This window comes from Phalangium opilio, unplaced genomic scaffold (genome assembly GCF_054372755.1).
Source record: "Phalangium opilio isolate 3A_F unplaced genomic scaffold, DU_Popi_V2 ptg000045l_1, whole genome shotgun sequence".
In the NCBI taxonomy this organism is placed as follows: Eukaryota; Metazoa; Arthropoda; class Arachnida; order Opiliones; family Phalangiidae; genus Phalangium; species Phalangium opilio.
In genome coordinates this window covers 3,396,232-3,416,174 of record NW_028324168.1, presented here as the reverse complement: position 1 = coordinate 3,416,174, position 19,943 = coordinate 3,396,232, and the positions used below count along the sequence as shown (strand labels likewise).

At 34.6% G+C, this 19,943-nt stretch overlaps 1 protein-coding gene across 5 annotated transcripts in view; it reads right to left on the bottom strand.

Annotated features, from left to right (window-relative positions):
• The window catches only part of LOC149676750 (uncharacterized), a 104,075-nt gene that overhangs the window by 19,296 nt on the left and 64,836 nt on the right, over positions 1-19,943 (bottom strand). For 4 of the 5 annotated variants that reach the window (XM_089838318.1, XM_089838319.1, XM_089838315.1 and 1 more), the window contains one exon: positions 5,176-5,337. In XM_089838318.1, the coding sequence (XP_089694444.1) occupies positions 5,176-5,187 (12 nt within the window). In that variant the 5' untranslated portion in view covers positions 5,188-5,337. Of the gene's footprint in view, positions 1-5,175; positions 5,338-10,031; positions 10,184-19,943 lie in introns of those variants that run through there. The other variant, XM_089838317.1, reaches the window with a different exon arrangement.

Sequence of the window (19,943 nt, the reverse complement as noted above, 5' to 3'; positions counted from 1 at the left end):
ATAATTTTTGATAAACGATATTGTCGGTGTAATAGAGGATTTTGTGGAACTATTAAATTTATTATACTTCGTTAATAGTATGTGTATCAAGGGCTTTAAAACGCGACAAATTTGGTCAAAATCGAACCAAAAATAAGGAAGATATTACATATTTTTGATAACAGATATTGTCGGTTTAATAGAGGATTTTGTGTAAATATCATATTTAAAATACTATGTTAAAAATATTTGTCAAGATAGAGAATTTCAAGGGCTTCAAAACGCGACCAATTTGGTCAAAATAGGACCACAATTAAGGAAGATATTTCATATTTCCTACACACCGGACTTTCTTTAACACTTAAAAAGACGTACGTTCTACGAAAAACGAAAAGGCTTCAAGGCGACAAATTTTATATTGATCACAAACATCTTAGCAAATCATGTACTAAAAGCACATACACACACAAACACGCTGAATGCAAATGAAACTTTTTAAGGACTGTTTGTTTAATATTAGCACGAAATTTCAATATATATATATAAATATATATTGTTTTTGGTTAAAACAAGAGTGTTGAAACGAAAGGCCCGGCCTTTTTCGTCTTAAGGTTAGTCCACACTATGGCTTTTTTTCGCGTCGCAAGCTACGTAACGCTCGCGCGCGCGGTACGTCTCTTCGCACGGATCGTTTACACTATAGAAATTCGCTAAGGTATACGCCATCGTTTTGACAAACTTCGCAGCATATCCGAGAGCTTCATTGGCTGAATATTATATCCGGGTTAACTTTAGACCTTAATAAATAATCAACGAGGGGTTAGTCATTCTCCAAAATTTTGTACACCCGATTTCTGATTTCTGAATTTTTATGTGAATTCCGTTGATTACTGAATGAATTTCTTGATTTCCGTGATTACGATTATTTTAGGTGATTTCCATAATCTTTACAATGATTTCCCGTTATTGCCGCAGATTACTCGTGATTACTATTTGAATTCCACTGATTACTCGTGATTACTATTTGAATTCCACTGATTACTCGTGATTACTATTTGAATTCCACTGATTACTCGTGATTACTATTTGAATTCCACTGATTACTCGTGATTGCTATTTGAATTCCACTGATTACTCGTGATTACTTTTTGAATTCCACTGATTACTCGTGATTACTATTTGAATTCCACTGATTACTCGTGATTACTATTTGAATTCCACTGATTACTCGTGATTACTATTTGAATTCCACTGATTACTCGTGATTACTATTTGAATTCCACTGATTACTCCATTTCAACTGATTACGATTTTTATTTTGGATTTTCGAATTCCTCGATTGATTATGCGTGATTATTTGACGAAATATGTGATTACCGAGATGATTACAAAAGATTACTAGGAAATCATGTGATTATTTCTGATTCTCTCAATATTCCATGTGATTTCCAGTGATTATCGGAGATTTCTGATTACTCACAAAATTGATTATGATTACTTATGATTTTCTTAGAATTCTAGAAATCAAGTAATCGATTTCGGCGGTTTTGTACACCTGATTACTCAAGTGACTAGCCCCTCGATAATCAAACTGAGAAGGGGGTTAGTCAACAATATTGAACATATAGGGAATCATCATAAAGCTCTTTATATAACTGAAGTTTTGGAATTAAATGATGGTAATTACCAACTCTTTCTCTCTGCAAAAACTTCGCGAACCCATATCCTTCTTCTCGTGCAATTTCTATTAATTTCTATTTTTATTAATAAAAACGAAAATAGTTGTTGATTTCCACTCGTTTACGAGAAACACTAGGCCTATTAACTGGAGACCTCTGATTGGCTGCGAGGCTGCAATCCTTGCGAAAATCTTTGACACGCCAAAGATTTTCGCGAGGTTTGCAAGACCTTGCGAGCATGGCTTTGGCGCGAATTTCAGTAGTGTAAACGATCCGAGCGAAGTGACGTACCGCGCGCGCGAGCGTTACGTAGCTTGCGACGCGAAAAAAAGCCATAGTGTGGACGGACCTTTAGTGCTACGTGGAAGCCATACGCAAGGAGAGAGAGCCACACCCCGTTTATTTAAACACAGAACATGGAAATGATCTTAGACGATATTGCAGTGGTAGTTCTCTCCCCCTTCCAACACACTCTTTTCTTTCTTTCTTTTTATTGACATTTCTCCGCGAGCAAATGCTATGCAAAGGCATCTAGCTAGGCCTTTGCGAAATCGATTTTTAAATTTCTCCAAAGCAAGCCTAGTAGTACCTACATCCTCCACACACACAACTCTCTTTTCGACAGCTATAAAAGGGAGCGGAGATCTAAGCCCAACTAAAAATATATATAAATTCATCCCCCCCCCCTCTCTCTCCAAATATGCAAAAATGGTTGCCAGGAGAGAAAAATGATTTTCAAAGATTTCTCTCTCTCAACCAATCCTACGAAAAGGGTTCCTAAGCCTTAGCCTAACTCAGTGTATCAACGAAATAGACCCTTTTAAAATGTCGAATAGATAAACATCCGGACAATTAAGATATGGATGGTTTAAAACCAGGGATAGATTTAATTTTAGAAGTAGGAATGGAGAACGGAGTAATCTGGGCGCGCGTCAAAGTCCCGGACCCTCTTCCACGGGACGGGGGGTATGAAAGAAGAGGCGGGGGGTCATAGCGACAGAGGTAAAAAGGATTACGTATTTTTCTCCGCCCCCGTCAGCAACGTCATCAAAACGTAGTTTAAGTGAGCCAATAAGATAATTTAAACTTTTCGTTACGTGTTGGAGGGAGGGGCTCTATACTGGGTGGTCTATGAGTCGGAGGACTGAAGTAAATACTAACCGTAAATACTCCATTCCTACTTCTAAAACTAAATCTATCCCTGTTAAAACGCAAACATTGCGTCCATTCACAAAAAAAAATTACTTTAAAAACAGAGCGTATTTTCAATTACCCACGTGGTATTAAATTAACCCTCCCACAACCAAAATCAAAAACAACATGAAGCAAAATGCATTAGTCTTATCCATTACAGTACAGCCCATCACTTAAAATTCTGTAAAAACCACGTGTTACAGGAAAAGCCACGAGGCACCCTTCCGTCTTGAACGACCTTGCCCTTCATTCCCGCCAAAAATATATATATATAAAAAACACCCTCTCTTTAAAAAAAAAGAACTTCAGTAATAAAGATTTCCTCATTCTGTGTCAAACTAGAGAGAGAGAAAGAAAAAAGAGATGATCTCTTTTTTCCCGCCTTTTTTTCCTCAAAGAAGCGCCCTAGACTTTCACCACCAGCAGCAGCAAGCACAGCATCCGAGGCTTTGGCGCGACACACAGACCGTTCAAGAACAAGAAGAAAGGCAGGCCCTTGACTATGAAGAGGCATTGGGGGTCTACGGCCTACTTCGTTTGGTAAAAACGGTAAAACCCGCACGAGCTTTGAAATATCGCCATTGTTCAAGTTACCCTCGTTAATACGCGCTACGCCTTAAACGCCTGCATTCAAACTTTCGCTACAAAGTAGCCTTGTCTTCATTCAATCATTTAGAAATGAACAACGTGCACGCGCTATTCATCGAAAGATAACTTGAAATACGGTAATACAGTCAAAGGTTACAACCGTGTTAAATGAATAGCCATATTCCCGCGATTGAGTGTATTCATTATTATCGGTTGAACACGGGTGCTTTTTTTCCTCCCATTACATTTCCTCCTTCGGGGTCCAAGGAGGAAAAAAAGTGAGAAAAAATCGGTTTCGCCGCCCGTAGTCATTTGTAGCGGAAAAGGAAAAACGTTTTAGACAGTATGGATTGACAGCGTTACAAAAGGCGGGGAAAACGGTAACGATAGTTGTAAACGGACCCTAGTTTGATAGGTTGAGTGTATAGTAATTTGGACGCGTTTAGTGGTGGAAGTATGTCAAGGGAAAGGCCGTACGTACAGGCGGGAGCGCCCCATGGTGGTGGTATGTCGTGTCAAAAGCTAGGGCGTGCATGGACGCCACGCCGGAAATATCAAGTTAAGGTTTGCAACAAAGTTAAAAGCTATATCGTTCCTTGTGGGCTTTTACATTTCTACAAGCTTGGTGCAAACTCCGGGTGTTACCAATGGGATCGGGTCCGTCCGTCTACGGACTTCCAAGTGTCAAATGTCCCCTTTAGCCCACGTGTCTTTGTTTAAATGAATCAAACGGTTTAAAAGGCCTATTACGAGAGCTCAACAACGCTATGGACATATCCTATGAGAGGGGAAATAATTTCTATGGACAGCTGAAGATCTAGTGAAATAATCTTAAGTTTAATATTAAAAAAAAATACCTTCAATTAAATTTGGTCACGAGGTTTTATAAGGGGGCCTAACCATGTTTTTGAAGGTATTTTCTAACCACTTTTTTTTATCAATTTTCGCCAAAATGGGGGCCATAATATTTTCACCGCTTGCCATATGGCGTTAGCTCGAGCTAGCAGGTGCTGGAGCCTTAAGGTACGAACGACACTCGCTCCAATACCAAAACAAGTACCAGCGTTACCCCACCAGAGAGAAAACCGAGTAAAATTTTCATTTTAACGGATCCTTAACGTATCCCCAATTTTAAACACCAAAACACAATATTTCGAAAATATATATAAGTTCATAAGATATGCTCCATAAGTTTGTCACTGGTTACAAACTGGAGATTGTCATGACGTAGGTCATAGCAAGGATGATGCGGGAGAAAGCTTAATCTGAGGGAAATCAGCACGCTAACTGTGGAACGACTCGGGTCCGGTGGGACGCTAGAAATGGGTGAGGAATAGTCGGAAAAATGGCGGCTGGTCTATGTCAGACGAATCAGGAAGACCGCCATTTTTCCGAGTATTCCTCCCTCATGTTCTAGCATCACATCAGACCTGAGCCGTTCCACAGTTAGCCGGTAAATTTCCCTAAGATTACGTATCCTTCCCCCCATCTTCCTTGGTCATAGATTCGAGGTAAAGCGACGCCTGGTGAGGCGCTGTATATCAAAGGCTTAGTAATGCATACTAAATAGGAAGATGGAAAAAAGTCCTGTAAAACTAACCGAGTGTAGTCAATCAATTCTCGCTTGTCGTTCTACTAGAACTTGCTCGAGCTGTAAGTCTCTAGCATTACGAACTAGTATAGGATGCGTCATACTTATGGAACATACCCCTACGATAAGATAAACAAATTTTACCTGATCTGCCATGTTGTTATTATCACTATACGACGTGTGTTCGCGATGATGCAATTGTCCGTGATTATTTGTTTGTCGCCCAACAGGAGATGAACGACTTGGCGGGGGTGATGGCTCGGCTGGTTCCGATATGTTTAGAGACAAATCGAAGTTATCCACCGGCTAAAATTAAACAAAAAAAAAAAAGAAATGACATAATTAAAACTTCAAAAATCCATTAAATCGGTAACCTAATTATAAAAGGAAGGAAAAATAAAAGAGCAGAATTCTTAAAGAGTGTCAGGCAAATTTTGAAGGAAAATCTTTTACGAAGTTAGTTTTGTAACAAAATCACAATAGAAGCCCATTGGCCTGCCCCCCTCTCCCTCTTCTTCTAGAGTCGAAAGGGCGCGGAGATTATCTATATGGCGGGAAAATTGTTAGAAACAATGGAGGTGGTTGGTATAAGATTCGGATAACGAGATGTCGGATATTACCCGAGGCAAATTCCTAAATTATTAATTAATGCTAGCCGAAGTATATAATACTTCTATTCGCGAGAAGTGTACCAGCACAAAGCGGGCTGGTAATTGTAACATGATTCTTAATCCCCAACATCAGATTAACAATTACTATAGCAAGGTTACTAAATCGAATCACATACACGATAAATAGTTCTCACATCATCATTACTCTATTAGCGCTGCTTAACTATTTGCCAAGGCGCATGCGCTTGTGCATGGATTTTTGTCCCACGTCAAGACAATCAAGGTTTGAGGGTTGATTGCTGAGGATTTAAGTTCTAGAATTCACCCTAACACGGTGCCATGCCCATCTACAGTTTTCAACCGAATCACATACGCGATAAATAGTTCCCCCTCATCATTACTCTATTAGCGCTGCTTAACTATTTGATTTCCATGGCGCATGTGCTTGTTTTAATTTTTGTCCCACGTCAAGACAACCAAGGTTTGTTGGCTAATTGATTGCTGAGGATTTAGTAAATACCAAACAGTTATAGAATTTACCCTAGCACGGTGCGATGCCCATCTGAAATAAGTTTGATCAGCGGGAGAGCAAACAAAAAGGGCATGAGCCTGCATGGGAAGAATCACGTTACATAACTAAAGTATTAAGAGGATACAGAGTGTCACTCTTCTTCTATTATCTCCTTCTGATGCTAGTTAATTTCATCTGAAGTATTATGAGCTGGAAAGCAAACAAAAGGAGCTCCCTTGCCTGGGAAGAATCACGTTACATAACTAAAGTATTAAGAGGATACAGAGTGTCACTCTTCTTCTATTATCCCCTTCTGATGCTAGTTAATTTAATTTCAATGAAGCTATTAGAAAAAAAACACCGAGAATTGTCATATAGGGCAATTGTCCGACTACACGGAGGGGGGAGAAAGGTTTCTGGACGTGTTTGAGTGGCCGTTACGCGGTCGGTAATCGCGTCGCCAAATCGAGCCAAGTGTGAAAATAAATTATACACTTAAGCAAAACGTGCTCAATCACGTGATTAACAAAGGGACTCGTGGCGCGCGCGCTCCAGACCTTAAATAGGATTGAGAGAGAGAGAGGTGGGGGATAGGGGTTTGGAGACGAAATTCACTTAAAGCGCCTAATTTGCTCTAGAACAATGTAATTCTAAATTGAAAACAGTTGTAACTTAAGACATATATATAGAAGCTCGCTTAGTACTTGCTTAGTAGACCAACCAATCCTTAATACGTGTGTGGCGGTCCCCGTCTAAAATTAATTCGAGTTAAGTAAGGTTTGCTAATTACGAGATTATAATTAGTCTTTAATAAGAATTAATTACACTCTATCCAAGTGTACTTTCAAAGTGTAAATAATAACCGAGGAACTCTCCTAAGTAACCGAAACGATAATAATAAACTATTTAAACTCTGCGTTTCAAACGTTAAAATTTAATTAGGTTAACTGAGAAAAGGTTAACATAAAAAAAACAAGTTACCAAGGCTTAGCTGATAATATATTTTGTTGGTAAATTTCGTATATCAAAACTTGCACTCCAAAAAAAGTAAAATAATAAAAAAAAAAATAGCCACATAGTTTGCCCAGAGAGGGCCAAACATGATATATCAAACCCCCCCTCAGTCTCCCCCCCTATGTATTTTCAGGTAAAATAGCCAAACCAACAATTCCAGCCCTATTTACCTGGCCATGGAATAGTTCATTTTCTAAAAAAAAAAAAAAGAAAAACGGGGGAATTTTTTACTGATTTTTTGCCACGATAAAAAAACCTAAGAAAAGTCATAAAATTCTAGCTAAATTCCACAAAAAAAACAAGCATAATATAATACGGCTTTTAAGAAATAAAAAATAAGAAAGAAAATTAACTAATGTTAATTTAAAAATAAATTATAAAAATTGGTCAGCTTTCGCTTTGTTTGGTTTTTAGATCCTTAATATTAATTTAGCAAATGAAATTTTATATTATAAATAATATTATTAATATAATACTAAATTGATAACAATCGGCTTTGAAATTCAAGGTCAACTGGTTTTTTTTCTTTCTTTTTTATTCTCTCTCTGTCAAACTCGTATATAAAAATTATAATCACGTTAAACTATGCGTAATTATGTAGGGGTAATGTATATTTATTCTTTCACGTGACAATGGGGGGTTGGATACTATCACGTAAAACACCATTAACTATCGGGGGTTATTAAATTAAAAAAAAAATTATTTATCTAACAACTGTCCTTCCCCTTTCTGTGTTTTTTTCCACGCGCAGAAAGAACTTTAGTCGAAATAAAAAATTAAAAAAAAAATAAGATTTATGATTTTAAACCAGTTTTATATATACCTATATAAAAAAAATAAAATTAAATTTATACCTGTACAGTTGTAGAGAGTACATTTGTCAGAAAAATTACGGAATTAAAAAAAAAATGCCCATTATAATTAACTAATAATTATTTAATTTAAGCGTAAATTAACGTATCTCTACACGTAGGCGGGTATAAAATGATAATTAATTCCGTACCAGCTAGCTTTTCCAAAGTAATTATGTTTAATATCGAATTTGTCCTCATTAGCGTTTGGAAGGTCATTACCTGACTTTTAAAAGGGGTTAACTTCGCGGTAAATTGTCGTAACTCCAAATTCTTAACATTTTCCCGAGCTTAAGAGTAAAACTAAGCCTACAATATGTATATTCAATCTTAAACAGACTTATAATTCACGTTAAAACTATTTAAAAGGCGTCCAAAAATCACGAATACGACAATTATCCATTCAAAATGTACCCACGGCTTAATCTTCTTTTAATTAGAGGTTAGTTGGTAATGTAAAAAAACAATAAATAGAGAAACTAAGACCCTCGGTTATTATAAATTAATTATTAACTCCAAACATAATGCGGGTGGAACTTTAAATATGGTTTTTTAAAATTATATATATTTAAAAAAAATACTCGCCCGTTTTAAAATACTAATTTGCATAAATAAAAAATAATTTAAAAAAATATAATATAATAAAGTAAAGGTTAAACACCGGTCAATAATATAATGTAATATAATATAATATAATATAATATAATATAATATAATATATTATATAGTTTTCTTGGAGTTTTTAATTAAGTTTGATATTATATTATATTATATTGCTTTCTTATAGTTTTTAATTAAGTTTGTTGGCAATCTACGCTAATATTAAATTGTTTTTATCAAAATTATAGTTTATCCAAAATAGATTGTTCCGCTTGGCTATGACTCACACAAAGAAAAGAAAAAACCCTGAAGGTTGTTTTCCAGCCATATTATTTAGTCTCCTTATTAATTTTAATAATGGCAATATTCACTTAATGTTATAATGTCACGAAACCGAGGGGTTAATCACTCAACGTAATCATTGTACACGTGTACGTGTTTAAACTCGTACATTTTGCAATACTAACGTGAACTTTAACCCCTAATGTAGATGGGAATATGAGAGGAGAGTGATTACCCCCTCGCAAATAATAAATAAAATAAATAAAAGAGCTAAATTACTTCCATTCATTTTTACTTAATTTAGTTTCCAAAAATTGCGCTATATATAGGTTTCAGACAAGAAGGATTGATACCATTTACACAAGGAGACCACGCTATGATACCCCAGTTTCATATTAGTTTACTTGTACTTTGAATAACTTAATCACATTCGTAATTGAAATATAGAAGATAACTATTATTATTACGAATAGTTTCACAATCCCTTTAATTATACCCATAATGATGATGATAAACAACATATTCTAATCACAAATTACCTTGAAAAAGTACAGTGTGGACTAGTAACTACCGGATATTAATAATTAAATACTTAGGTAGGTATGGATTATAATTTACCGGTACCTTATGAGTTTATAAGGAAAAATTATTCCCTCTAGAAATCAAATATAAAGAAAAAGAATTCAACCTCACCTAAATATTTTCGCTAACGAAGCGAAAATATGTCACAATTTGTTTAAAACAGTGATACGCCAGGCAAAAATCGAGGCCAACTAGCTGTTTGTGGCCCAGCGGGCGTTTGAAATAATAAAAAAAAAATCTTCGATAAAACTCGAGAAGAAATATACACCATTACCCTTATCGCAAAATAATATAAAAAAAATGTCTACTATTAGATATAAAGACGTATAAAATATAAATTATGTAAGGTTAAGAACACCTAACGGAACGGTAGCTAGCACGCACCAAGCACGTGCCGAAACCGCGCGCCAGGTAAGTCAGACCAAGGGCTACAAAAGGCCAGGTAATAGAAATAAAATTACACCACCACCACCACCACGCGAGCCGAGGCTTAACGCACGCGCCAAGTTTCAACTTTTGAAATTAGGCTTAAGGTAAAAACAAACTCACCCAAGGCTTAATACATTTCATCTGCATCGCATATCACAGATACTTAACATTAATTAATAACTAAACTAATTTTAAATTAAATTAAACGAGAGATAATATAAACAGCGACTTATCGCTAAAGTCACTGCGCGGCCATCTTAAAAAATTGCGTTTTGTTTTTAAAACGGAACGGAACGGGCCAGAACATAAGCCCCTTGTCGAAAAATGGGGGGAAATATTTTTTATTGGAAGAACAACAGCGCCACGGGCGGCAAAATAAAAAACGAATTTTTCTCTACTGACTACTCTCACCGTGAGCGCCTTGCCTATATCAATTCACATCACGATGAGGAAAATTTTTCACTAAAATCGAAAAAAAAAGATAACTTACTGGGGATTATAATTCCGTAAAACTGACATTGTGGGTTTTTGTCGATTGAGTGGTTTAATATGACTACCCTACAGAACTGGTCTAGAAACATATTTTTCATTTAATAAATAAAGAAATAAAGAAATAAAGAAATGAAAACTTAATTTTTTTCCCTCTCGTTTATATCGAATAAGATATAGATATATTAAAAAATATATTTTCTTTCCCTTTCAAACTAGCATTTAAGCTGTCCGTAATTAACCCTAATTATAGTATATCCTAAGGCTCTTTAAATATAAATCAAGATTTAATATCATTTTAAAAAAAATAAAATAATAATAAAAAAAAAGATATCTATATAATTAAATTCGTATCTTCACTCCATTAAAAAATTAAATATATAAAAATATTAAAGTACATTAACTTTAAATATATATAAAGGTCATATTAAAATAAAGTTCAACTTGGTGATTTTTTTTATATAAATATATCAAAGTTTAGTTTGAAGTTATTACAATAAAAGAAAATATAGCTATAGCTACATAACTAAAAACCTAAAAAAAATATTACCTGTCAAAATTGACCAAGAAAATATATAAAAAACTGGTCTTCAATTGTAGAAAAATAGAAAAAATACCAAGCACCATAAAAGAGAGATTATCTTTAGATGTCATTCACCCTCTACTCACGATTGTATACATACATATATACATACATATAAATAAATATATATATGTATGTATGTATGTTTCTTTTATTATATATTTTCTATATCTAAAAAAAAAAGTTTGAAATTCTTCTTAGAAAATAACGAAATATATAAAATACATAACGTAAGAATAATTTCATGTATTTTAGGACCCGGAGGCCATGGTTACTAGAAGACATGGTTGCGAAATTTATGTTATTTATTGTTTCTAATAGTTTTTAATCGAGTGACGTCATTATATCGAGATGCGTAATTGGCCAATCAGGAGTTAGTAAAATTTTAAAAGGGCGGGACGTAAAGTGATTTCGGCTTAACAAAAAGCAAGTATTGGCTTCCATTAGTTTACGACAAAGACCATATAGAGAGCTTTCAGATGGGATAGTAGTACATCACACGCTCCCAAGTCTTACCGCTGTTCTGTTAGCCATATTGGGTGGTCTCAGCTTCATTCCTGCTTTATTAAACCCACCAATATGGCCGCGTAAATTATGTCACGAGACTCAGCTTCTCCTCCAACTGAAAGTTCTCTATTGAAGACTAGGCTCAGTAGGGTGTTTGTCTGGTTGTTTTGAAGCAGACGAAGCTTCCAACGAGGAACTCTACGTTTCAAAATTAAAAATTTAAATTTTATTTTAACAATATTAGTTTTCCCATTAAATAAACCACCTCATTTGACTGACAAAATTGTTTTAGGCTAACAAAACCAATCACTTAACAATCTCATATATTAAACGTTTTAACTTTGCTACGTTGGCCGCGAAGGATTATTATTTGTTACTTCGTGTCTTTTATTTTTATTTCAGTTTAAATGCCGACGAACTAGAAACATTTAAAGATACAACAAAATAAAAAAAAATAAACACAAAAAAGAAATGGACTTTTTCTTAGGTTTTTTAGCAGAAAATAATAAGTGTTTGGGGGGCAAGTATTATTATAGACCCCCTCCCCCTATCCCTAAGAAATAATAATAAAAAAAAAACAGAACATTTTCCAAGTTTTATGGGCCATCAAGCAAGAACAACGTTAAAAATAATAAGAATAATATGATTCGTTTGGTCAACGCTGGAGGGCACTTTTTACGTTTTTTCGCCGCTAGAGCGTGCAACAAGATTAACTCTAAAAATAACTATAGATTTCTCCGTCAAGGGAGAATGAAGTATAATAATAATAATGTTACTTCACTGTCCCTTGAAAATTATATTTTCATTAAGATATCAAAATAATCACTCTTTTTCCCCTCTCCCATCAACCCTTGCAATAAAAATCCACCTTTTTCTTTTTGCAATAAATTATATTTTGTTTAAAACTTTTTATAAAAAAAATAATAATAATTCATATTTTTGGGGGATGAGAATTGGTGGTCTTATCTCAAACCAAAAATGCATAAATTTCTGACGAAATAACAATTTCTTTTTTTTTTATTTTGTTCATTGCGTTACTACGGTTTCCTTTATTTCCCGCCAAAACTATGTAAGGCGGGAAAACAGTTAGGCTTAGTGAAAAATTTAAAATCGAGTTAAAAACCAACGGCAAAGCGTTAAAGATTGCAAGGGGGGAGGAACAGAAAATGGGTGAAATTTTATTATTTTTTGTGAAAAATTCGCGTAATGGGGAACATAAGGTAGGAAGCAAGGTGTAAGGTGAAAAAATAAAGGAAGCAAACTAAATAAACCTTAAGCCTTGGCGTGGGTCTAACTAAGCCTTGGGTAGGTGACGAGCAGCACGAGATTGCTTTGAGCCAGCCCGGATGGGAGACCTTACTTTTGCACTCGTAGTTGTTGTAGTTGTAATAGCAGTAGTAGTAGTTGTAATAGTAGTAGTAGTAGTAGTAGTAGTTGTAATAGTAATAGTAGTTGTAATAGTAGAAGTAGTAGTAGTATTATGTGTTATAATAATAGTAGTAGTAGTAGTAGTTGTTATAATAGTAGTAGTAGTAGTAGTAGCTGTTATAATAGTAGTAGTAGTAGTAGTAGTAGTAGTAGTTGTTATAATAGTAGTAGTTGTTGTTGTAATAGTAGTTGTAATAGTAGTAGTAGTAGTAGTAGTAGTAGTATTAGAGGTTTCTGATAATTTTCTAACCATGCAATGACGTAATACGTTGTCGAAAAACAGGTTATCTACCTTAGTAACTCATGGAAAATATTAATACCCTCGTATTCTGTGTAGAATCTGACAGACAAACTTTATATCTAACATAACGTCACCGAAGTAGCTTTTCTAAGGTAACTGAAAAATACAAATTTAAAGTCCCTTCCGAGAAGCTTGGGTTGGTAGGGGCAGGGAGTTAGGGGGAAAACCTTTTAGAATTGAAAGAGAGAGCAAAATTTTCATCAAATGGTAGGGGGGGGAATGGGGTTTAAAGGGATGTTGCAAAGTGCATTAAATTTAATTTAAATCGATTGGGGATTAAATTGGATCCAGGGGAACATGTAGTTAAGGGATAAAGGGGTCACAGATGGTGCATGGTTTATTTATTCTGTAACATAACAACTTAAATTTCTTACTTTTAGATGATTTACTTTTGTTACTATAAATTTTAAAAGACAGATTTAATGATAAAATCAGGAATGCATAAAGTTAATTGTGTACTCCCTATCTCAAGTGTTAATTTCTATGCGAGTTTTTTGGGCCGGGCTTTAGAACTTACTATCAGTCACGACTATTATAATTCTGATGGCGTCTTGCTAACTGCATTCACTGGTTGCTAGAAACGCGAGGTCCTATAGGGGGTGGGCAAAGGGGTGAAAATCTCCCCTACTTAGCGTCAGACCCTCAATTAGCCAATCAGGAGCCTTCCCCCATTAGCCTTTCACTCTGTGATGTTTGCCGCCATTTTGGTGTAAAGGGGAGGAGCCATCTTAAGTCACACCCCTCTGGCAGCTAGCTCCCTATAGGTGCAGCAAGATTAGATTATTCACGAGGTGAAATTCGTCTAGCTGCTCTTCCCACAAGATCCGCCTAGATACGTTAAGTGAAAATGGATGTCTACACAATGATTCCTAGTGGCTGTATTTATTCCTGATAAAATTAATCACAGAGTGTTCCAGTATCCCTTTAAGATTAAAGCAGAGTACATGGCTATAAAAATACTGGTGGTGGTGTTGAGGGGGGAGGAAGTAGGGGAGGGGAGGGGGTGTTGCGAAAGTAGAATACTATGTACACTAAAGCAGCAAAATATTGATTGTGGAAATTGCATCAACCCAAGTCTGTTGCTCCTTTTTGACATATAAATATAATATAGACACAAGGATTTTCTCTTCCCATGCTCCGGAGCCTCCCAAAAACTTCGTACGAGCGAGTATGTATAGCAAAAAGTACATAGAATCCGTTTGTACAAGGTTTGAACAACAAAGTACCACTACGAGCGAGCGAGGCAAAACTGACACAAAATGAATAGTCTGTCAGTTGCTAAGTAACGGAATAGGAGGGCGTTCGGGATGACGTAAGAGCCACCCAGCTGATACGTCACGGCGGTAATAGGAATATATGGATGGAGGAGGTTGCCGATCTTTCTTTCTCCGAAGATGGGATAAAAATGGGACCAAGATAGAATAAAACGCGGCGAAAAAAGGCGGGAAAGTTTTGGTTTTCTTTTACAAATTTTCAATTGGATAGGTCACTAAATTCGACTTGACCCCTTACTGAAAGGTTGACCCCTATTGCCGGGAAAGATACCTTAATAAATATTTGTTTACAAAACTATGTTCTACAAACATATTTCCATTCAATTAATTAAGATAATTGTTAATTGACAATGTTTAATAATTAATTATTTTAATTATAAGAGCGGAAAGTTTTAAATTTCATGCATTAATGCCGCTGCTAATTAATTTTAAATACGGAATATTTTCAGGTAACCTAATTAAAATTATTTTTTTTAATTCAAGATTAATTATAAATACCTAAGCTAGGTAGGGGAAATACTTTTAATATTTTATTTTTAAAATAATAATATTTAACACTATCAAAGTCACCACGTGTTTTTAAATAAATCACCAAAGTGACAACGTGGATGTTTTCGCGGTTTAAATATTCTGTTGGACAATAACATTAGCAGCTTTTACTTTGATGTTAATAACAATCAAACTTTGCACTATTATTAAGACATGTTAATAATATTAGAATATTACTATAATCGTTGCAAACTCAGATTGAAACGTGTTCGAAATATTATAAATTTACAATAAGCTCTTTCTTTATAACTCGATGTTTTGATATTTATTTCTGTTTATACATTAAAGCTAGAGAGAGAGAGAGGGAAAATAAAAATTTGCTTATAAAATATTCAAATCGCGTTCCATATATTTTTTTGTTTGTTTTGTTTTTTTTTGCTTTGTTTTTCCTATAACGTTTTATAAGTGAATTGCAAAACAACCAAAAGCAAATGAAATAAAAGTATTTTCCGTACAGGGTGTTTCTGATAAGTCTATCATAAATTAAAGGTAGTTTTCTATGGGTCAAAACAAGAAGTGATATCTAGTTTACTAGGGAGAAGTTATAAATTCATTCATCCACATTTCCAGCTTTATCTCCAGTCCAAACGTAGGTCCGGAGTTAATCCCCGCCTCTAAATTACAACCAGCATCTCATTGGTTATTGAAAACTCACGTCAGCGCGACGCGAATGACGAAAATTACGTACTTTCCACTCTGAGGAGAGGCGAAATAGCCCGGCGGCCTCCTTTTACGTCCCCCCTTGTATTTTGAAAGAGGGACTGGGACTATGGCGCGCGAATACTTAGGCATCTTATACTTTCTCCCTAGTCGCTTCTTGCAGAGAGAATTTAGAAGGGGAGTGGAAGGCCCCCCCTTTGACTCTATTAAACGTGATGACGCCCAAACAAGATGTCGCGTTGAGCTTTTTGGGGTAGGCTAGTTTCCGGTCACGTGTTCTAAAATCTATCTATTACAAACGCATCATACCGGAAATCGACCTGCCTAGATAACGTTTAGCAGACGACGTTGTGCTACATTCCAAACCACCCCTTCCACTCCCCTTCTAAATTCTCTCTGCTTCTTGTTGGCCCCTAAAACAAGGAAATTGTCTCACATGGGGAGTAAGACATATCAGAGTTCCTATCTTGTTTGGACAATTTCAATAGCCTCCGATCTAATAAAGTTAATGATACCGCAGAAATTTACTTTTAAAGGTAGAAGTGTCTAAACTGGTAATGTAAATTAGTTCAAAAAACACTCCCTTACGGCAGACATATCATAAACACCCTGTATACATGATACAAAATACGCTCAAATGAATATAAAACATCCCCCCTGCTATAAAATTAAGGTCTTGAATATTCAAATATTGTTTATTTTCTTTTGCCCCAACATTCCGTCCTTATATTTAGGTATTTATAAAAAAACAGGGAAGCATTCTTCCTAAGCCTAATTTTGTTTTATATACAACTAATAAATTAACCATGGAGTAAAATAATATAAGGAGAAAGAACACGAAACCCTAACTTACCTCCTTACGAAATTAAATATATTAAATAAATAAATTATGTTTTACTCAATTAAACTAAGGAAATTTAATAGTTGTTTAAAAGTTCTCGAGAAAATAATAAATAAATAAACAACGCGAGGTAGAGGTTTTAATTCAACGTTGAACGCAATTATAAATAACGAGATAGACAACTTACGTACTTGTACAAAACAAAAACACGATAAATATAAATTAACTTGAGTTTAAACGAAACGTTAGCAAATCAAAGTCAAAATAAATAATTTTAAATTATTTACTTTTTTATTTAGATCGTTTAAATTTATGGAAAATTATGAAAAATCGTTTTTAAGAAATACCATTAAGTAAAATTATTTCAACAAATGCTTTAAAAGGCTAAGCGCAATTAAGTTCTTAAATCGTTCTTTAAAGTTGTTTGAGAAAAAATTAAACAAACTAATTTTTCTGGTCGTCATACTTCAACAGCTACCCTCTTTACATCCTTGGCAAAAAGAATAAAAAGAAAAATTATTTCTAAAGGTCAAAATACTCCCAAAACAACGAAATGTACTGTGGTTATTCGTATAGTCATCCCAACCCAAGTTGGGGTTCGCGGACCCCCATACTCTTCTGCCCCCCCCCCTGATTGTTCTTTTATTACATGATATACAAGATTGAATAAACTGATTACGAAACGTAATGTAATGTGAGAAGTAAACCTAGGTAATTTCACTTAAAAAATAGTGTAAAGTTACGATAATTTTGCTGTAAAACCCTGATGATAATATTTCAAGGTCGGATTAATTTTTCATGAAAAGTAAGATTTCTATTATATATTATAAAACTTGATCAAAAGATGAAATGAAATGTATTTTCTTTTAACAAAAAAAGGCTAACTTATTTTTCAGGCTACTCCATCCCAATTTAAACTTCCAATGAATATAAACCCGTATCTTCGTTAAATCGAACGTATATTAATTTGAACCTTACACCTGACACGAGAAACCATAGATTCAAGCAGGATCTTGAGACTATGCGGTTTATGGGATGAATAGGGGAATATCAATATCAAGTTTACTGTACATTGTAAAGAAGCCTAACTCTTGATTGAAACTTGCCTTAAAACTGATGCAAAGTTAAGTTGACTTTTCCGAAAAAAGAAATACATAAATTTTTTTAGACGTTTTTCTTTTAAGCTATTCTTCTCTGGCACTTATTAAACAACACTTTAGTGAAAGAATCAGAAAGAATTTAATATTTTCCACGAGAAGAATCGAGATAGAATCATCGATAAAACACCATAGCCAGTCACGATTTCTTTTTTGGTTAAATTTTTTTCTAACACCAAATTTGAAAAGAGAAATGAAGAGAGAGAAGACAGAAGAGAAAAAAATGCAAAATGTTTCTATACAGATTAAACTCTCAGATTAGGAGTGGGTGTTTTTAAAAATCACTCTTTTCACACTTTCCAGGAGGCATTATATTTATCCTCAGCAGCTTTTAAACCACCGGATTTGCTTTCTTCCAGTGTACAGACACGTAAATATAAACAGATTTTTCGAGTATAAACCAATGTACAATTTTTGGCAGATTTACGATTTTGCTTGGTAGTCTTGAGATGTAAAGCAAAACAGAATTATTTCAAACCCTTTTTAATCCTTGCGGCACCTCCACTTTTGAAGTGTTATAACTCTGGTTCTATTGCAGATACAGGGAAATCCTTTGAGTATGTTATAGCCCTATTTCTAAACTTTCCAACGATACTAAATAATTAGGGTTACAACAATCAGGGCCCGAGTAATTAATCAAAATGTTCATAAACGTCCCCTCAATAAGGGATTTTTTACATTACACCTTATAACTCTGGTTCTATAAGAGATACAGGGGAATCCTTTGAATATATTATAGCCCTATTTCTTCCCTTTCCAACAATACTAAATAACTGGGGTTACAACAATCAGGGCCCGAGTAATTAATCAAAATAGAAACAAAACCAAAAAAAATAATAAACTTTAATATTAAATCTAATTAAAAACTGAACCCTTCAGTTACCAAAAATAGTTTCCCAAATTAAAATAATACATAAATAATGTTAATTAACATTGGATCAAATCCTATTAAACGTAATTGTCCAAATTAAAATCATCTTTCTCAAAATTTGACATAAAAACAACGAGGTAATTGTAATCCGTGGCCTAATATAATATACGACCCTGAAACATCATCGTAAAGCTGTTATTATCCATTCTTCCGCCGCTATTAGCGTCTGTCTAGGAACCAAACGAGTTATGAAGAGAAAGAAAAGACCCCCCAAATTATTTAAAAATAAAATTATCCACCATAAATAATTTAATGTTTTTGTTTATCCATGATGTGTGTAAAACATGTCATTATATAAATTACTTAAATATATTCCCATGGTCTCAAATAATACGAAATTTGCTCAATTACATCATAAACTAGTCGTCGGGATAATTATAAACAAAACATCTCAACAAAAGTATGTTGAATTGCTTTGTATTGTTAGACAAACAAAAAACATTCAAATTAAAGGCCGACTTCCAGCGAAAAGGGTAGGGTTCTAGCGAACTGAAAACCGAGTGCTCATCGAGACAAACAACGTACATAGCGACCGTGCCGATTTTCGAATCCCCGCTGGGGAAAAGTTGGAAGGGTTCCAGCTAACTGAAATCCGTTCTAGCAAACTGAAGATGAACAATAGAGAATCTCCTTCAGAGGAAAGCAAAAATTCGGGAAGAAATAAATTCTATTGTTCATCTACAGTTCGCTAGAACCGCCTTGCGCGTGTTTCAGTTAGCTGGAACCCTTCCAACTTTTGCCGCAGCAGGGGGATTCAAAAATCGGCACGGTCTCATGCTCGGTTTTCAGTTCGCTGGAAGTCGGCCTTTAAAATCCATAACTTGGAGTATAAAATGATTAACTTCGAAATTACACGCTTCTTCTAAAATTATTTCATAATTAGCGTTAAGCACGTTTTATTCCGATTATAAATAGACCTTTCACGAATTACGACAATATAATTACGGGGGTGTGTATTTTTCATCCTAAAAATATACCACGTATAAAGCTATTAACCCTAATGAGGTAATAGGTACTAATCTACCTTTATTCGCAGTATGATCTGAAGCTCGTGTTTTCGTTTGGATAAATTGAACGAGGTGTACGAATAAAGCTCCGTATTTCTTAATTTGCGTTCTTTTCTGTTGTGTTTATTTTATTAATTATTTTCTCGGTTAATTTGGTTTTTACGGAATTAAGGTTGGATTAATTTATTATTAAAACCCTAACGTATAATTTACTATTAGCCTTAATTAAATAACAGCGAAAATAATTAGTTTATAATCGAAATAATAAACATTAAAAGGTTCTTCCCTTAATCAGACTTGAGAAT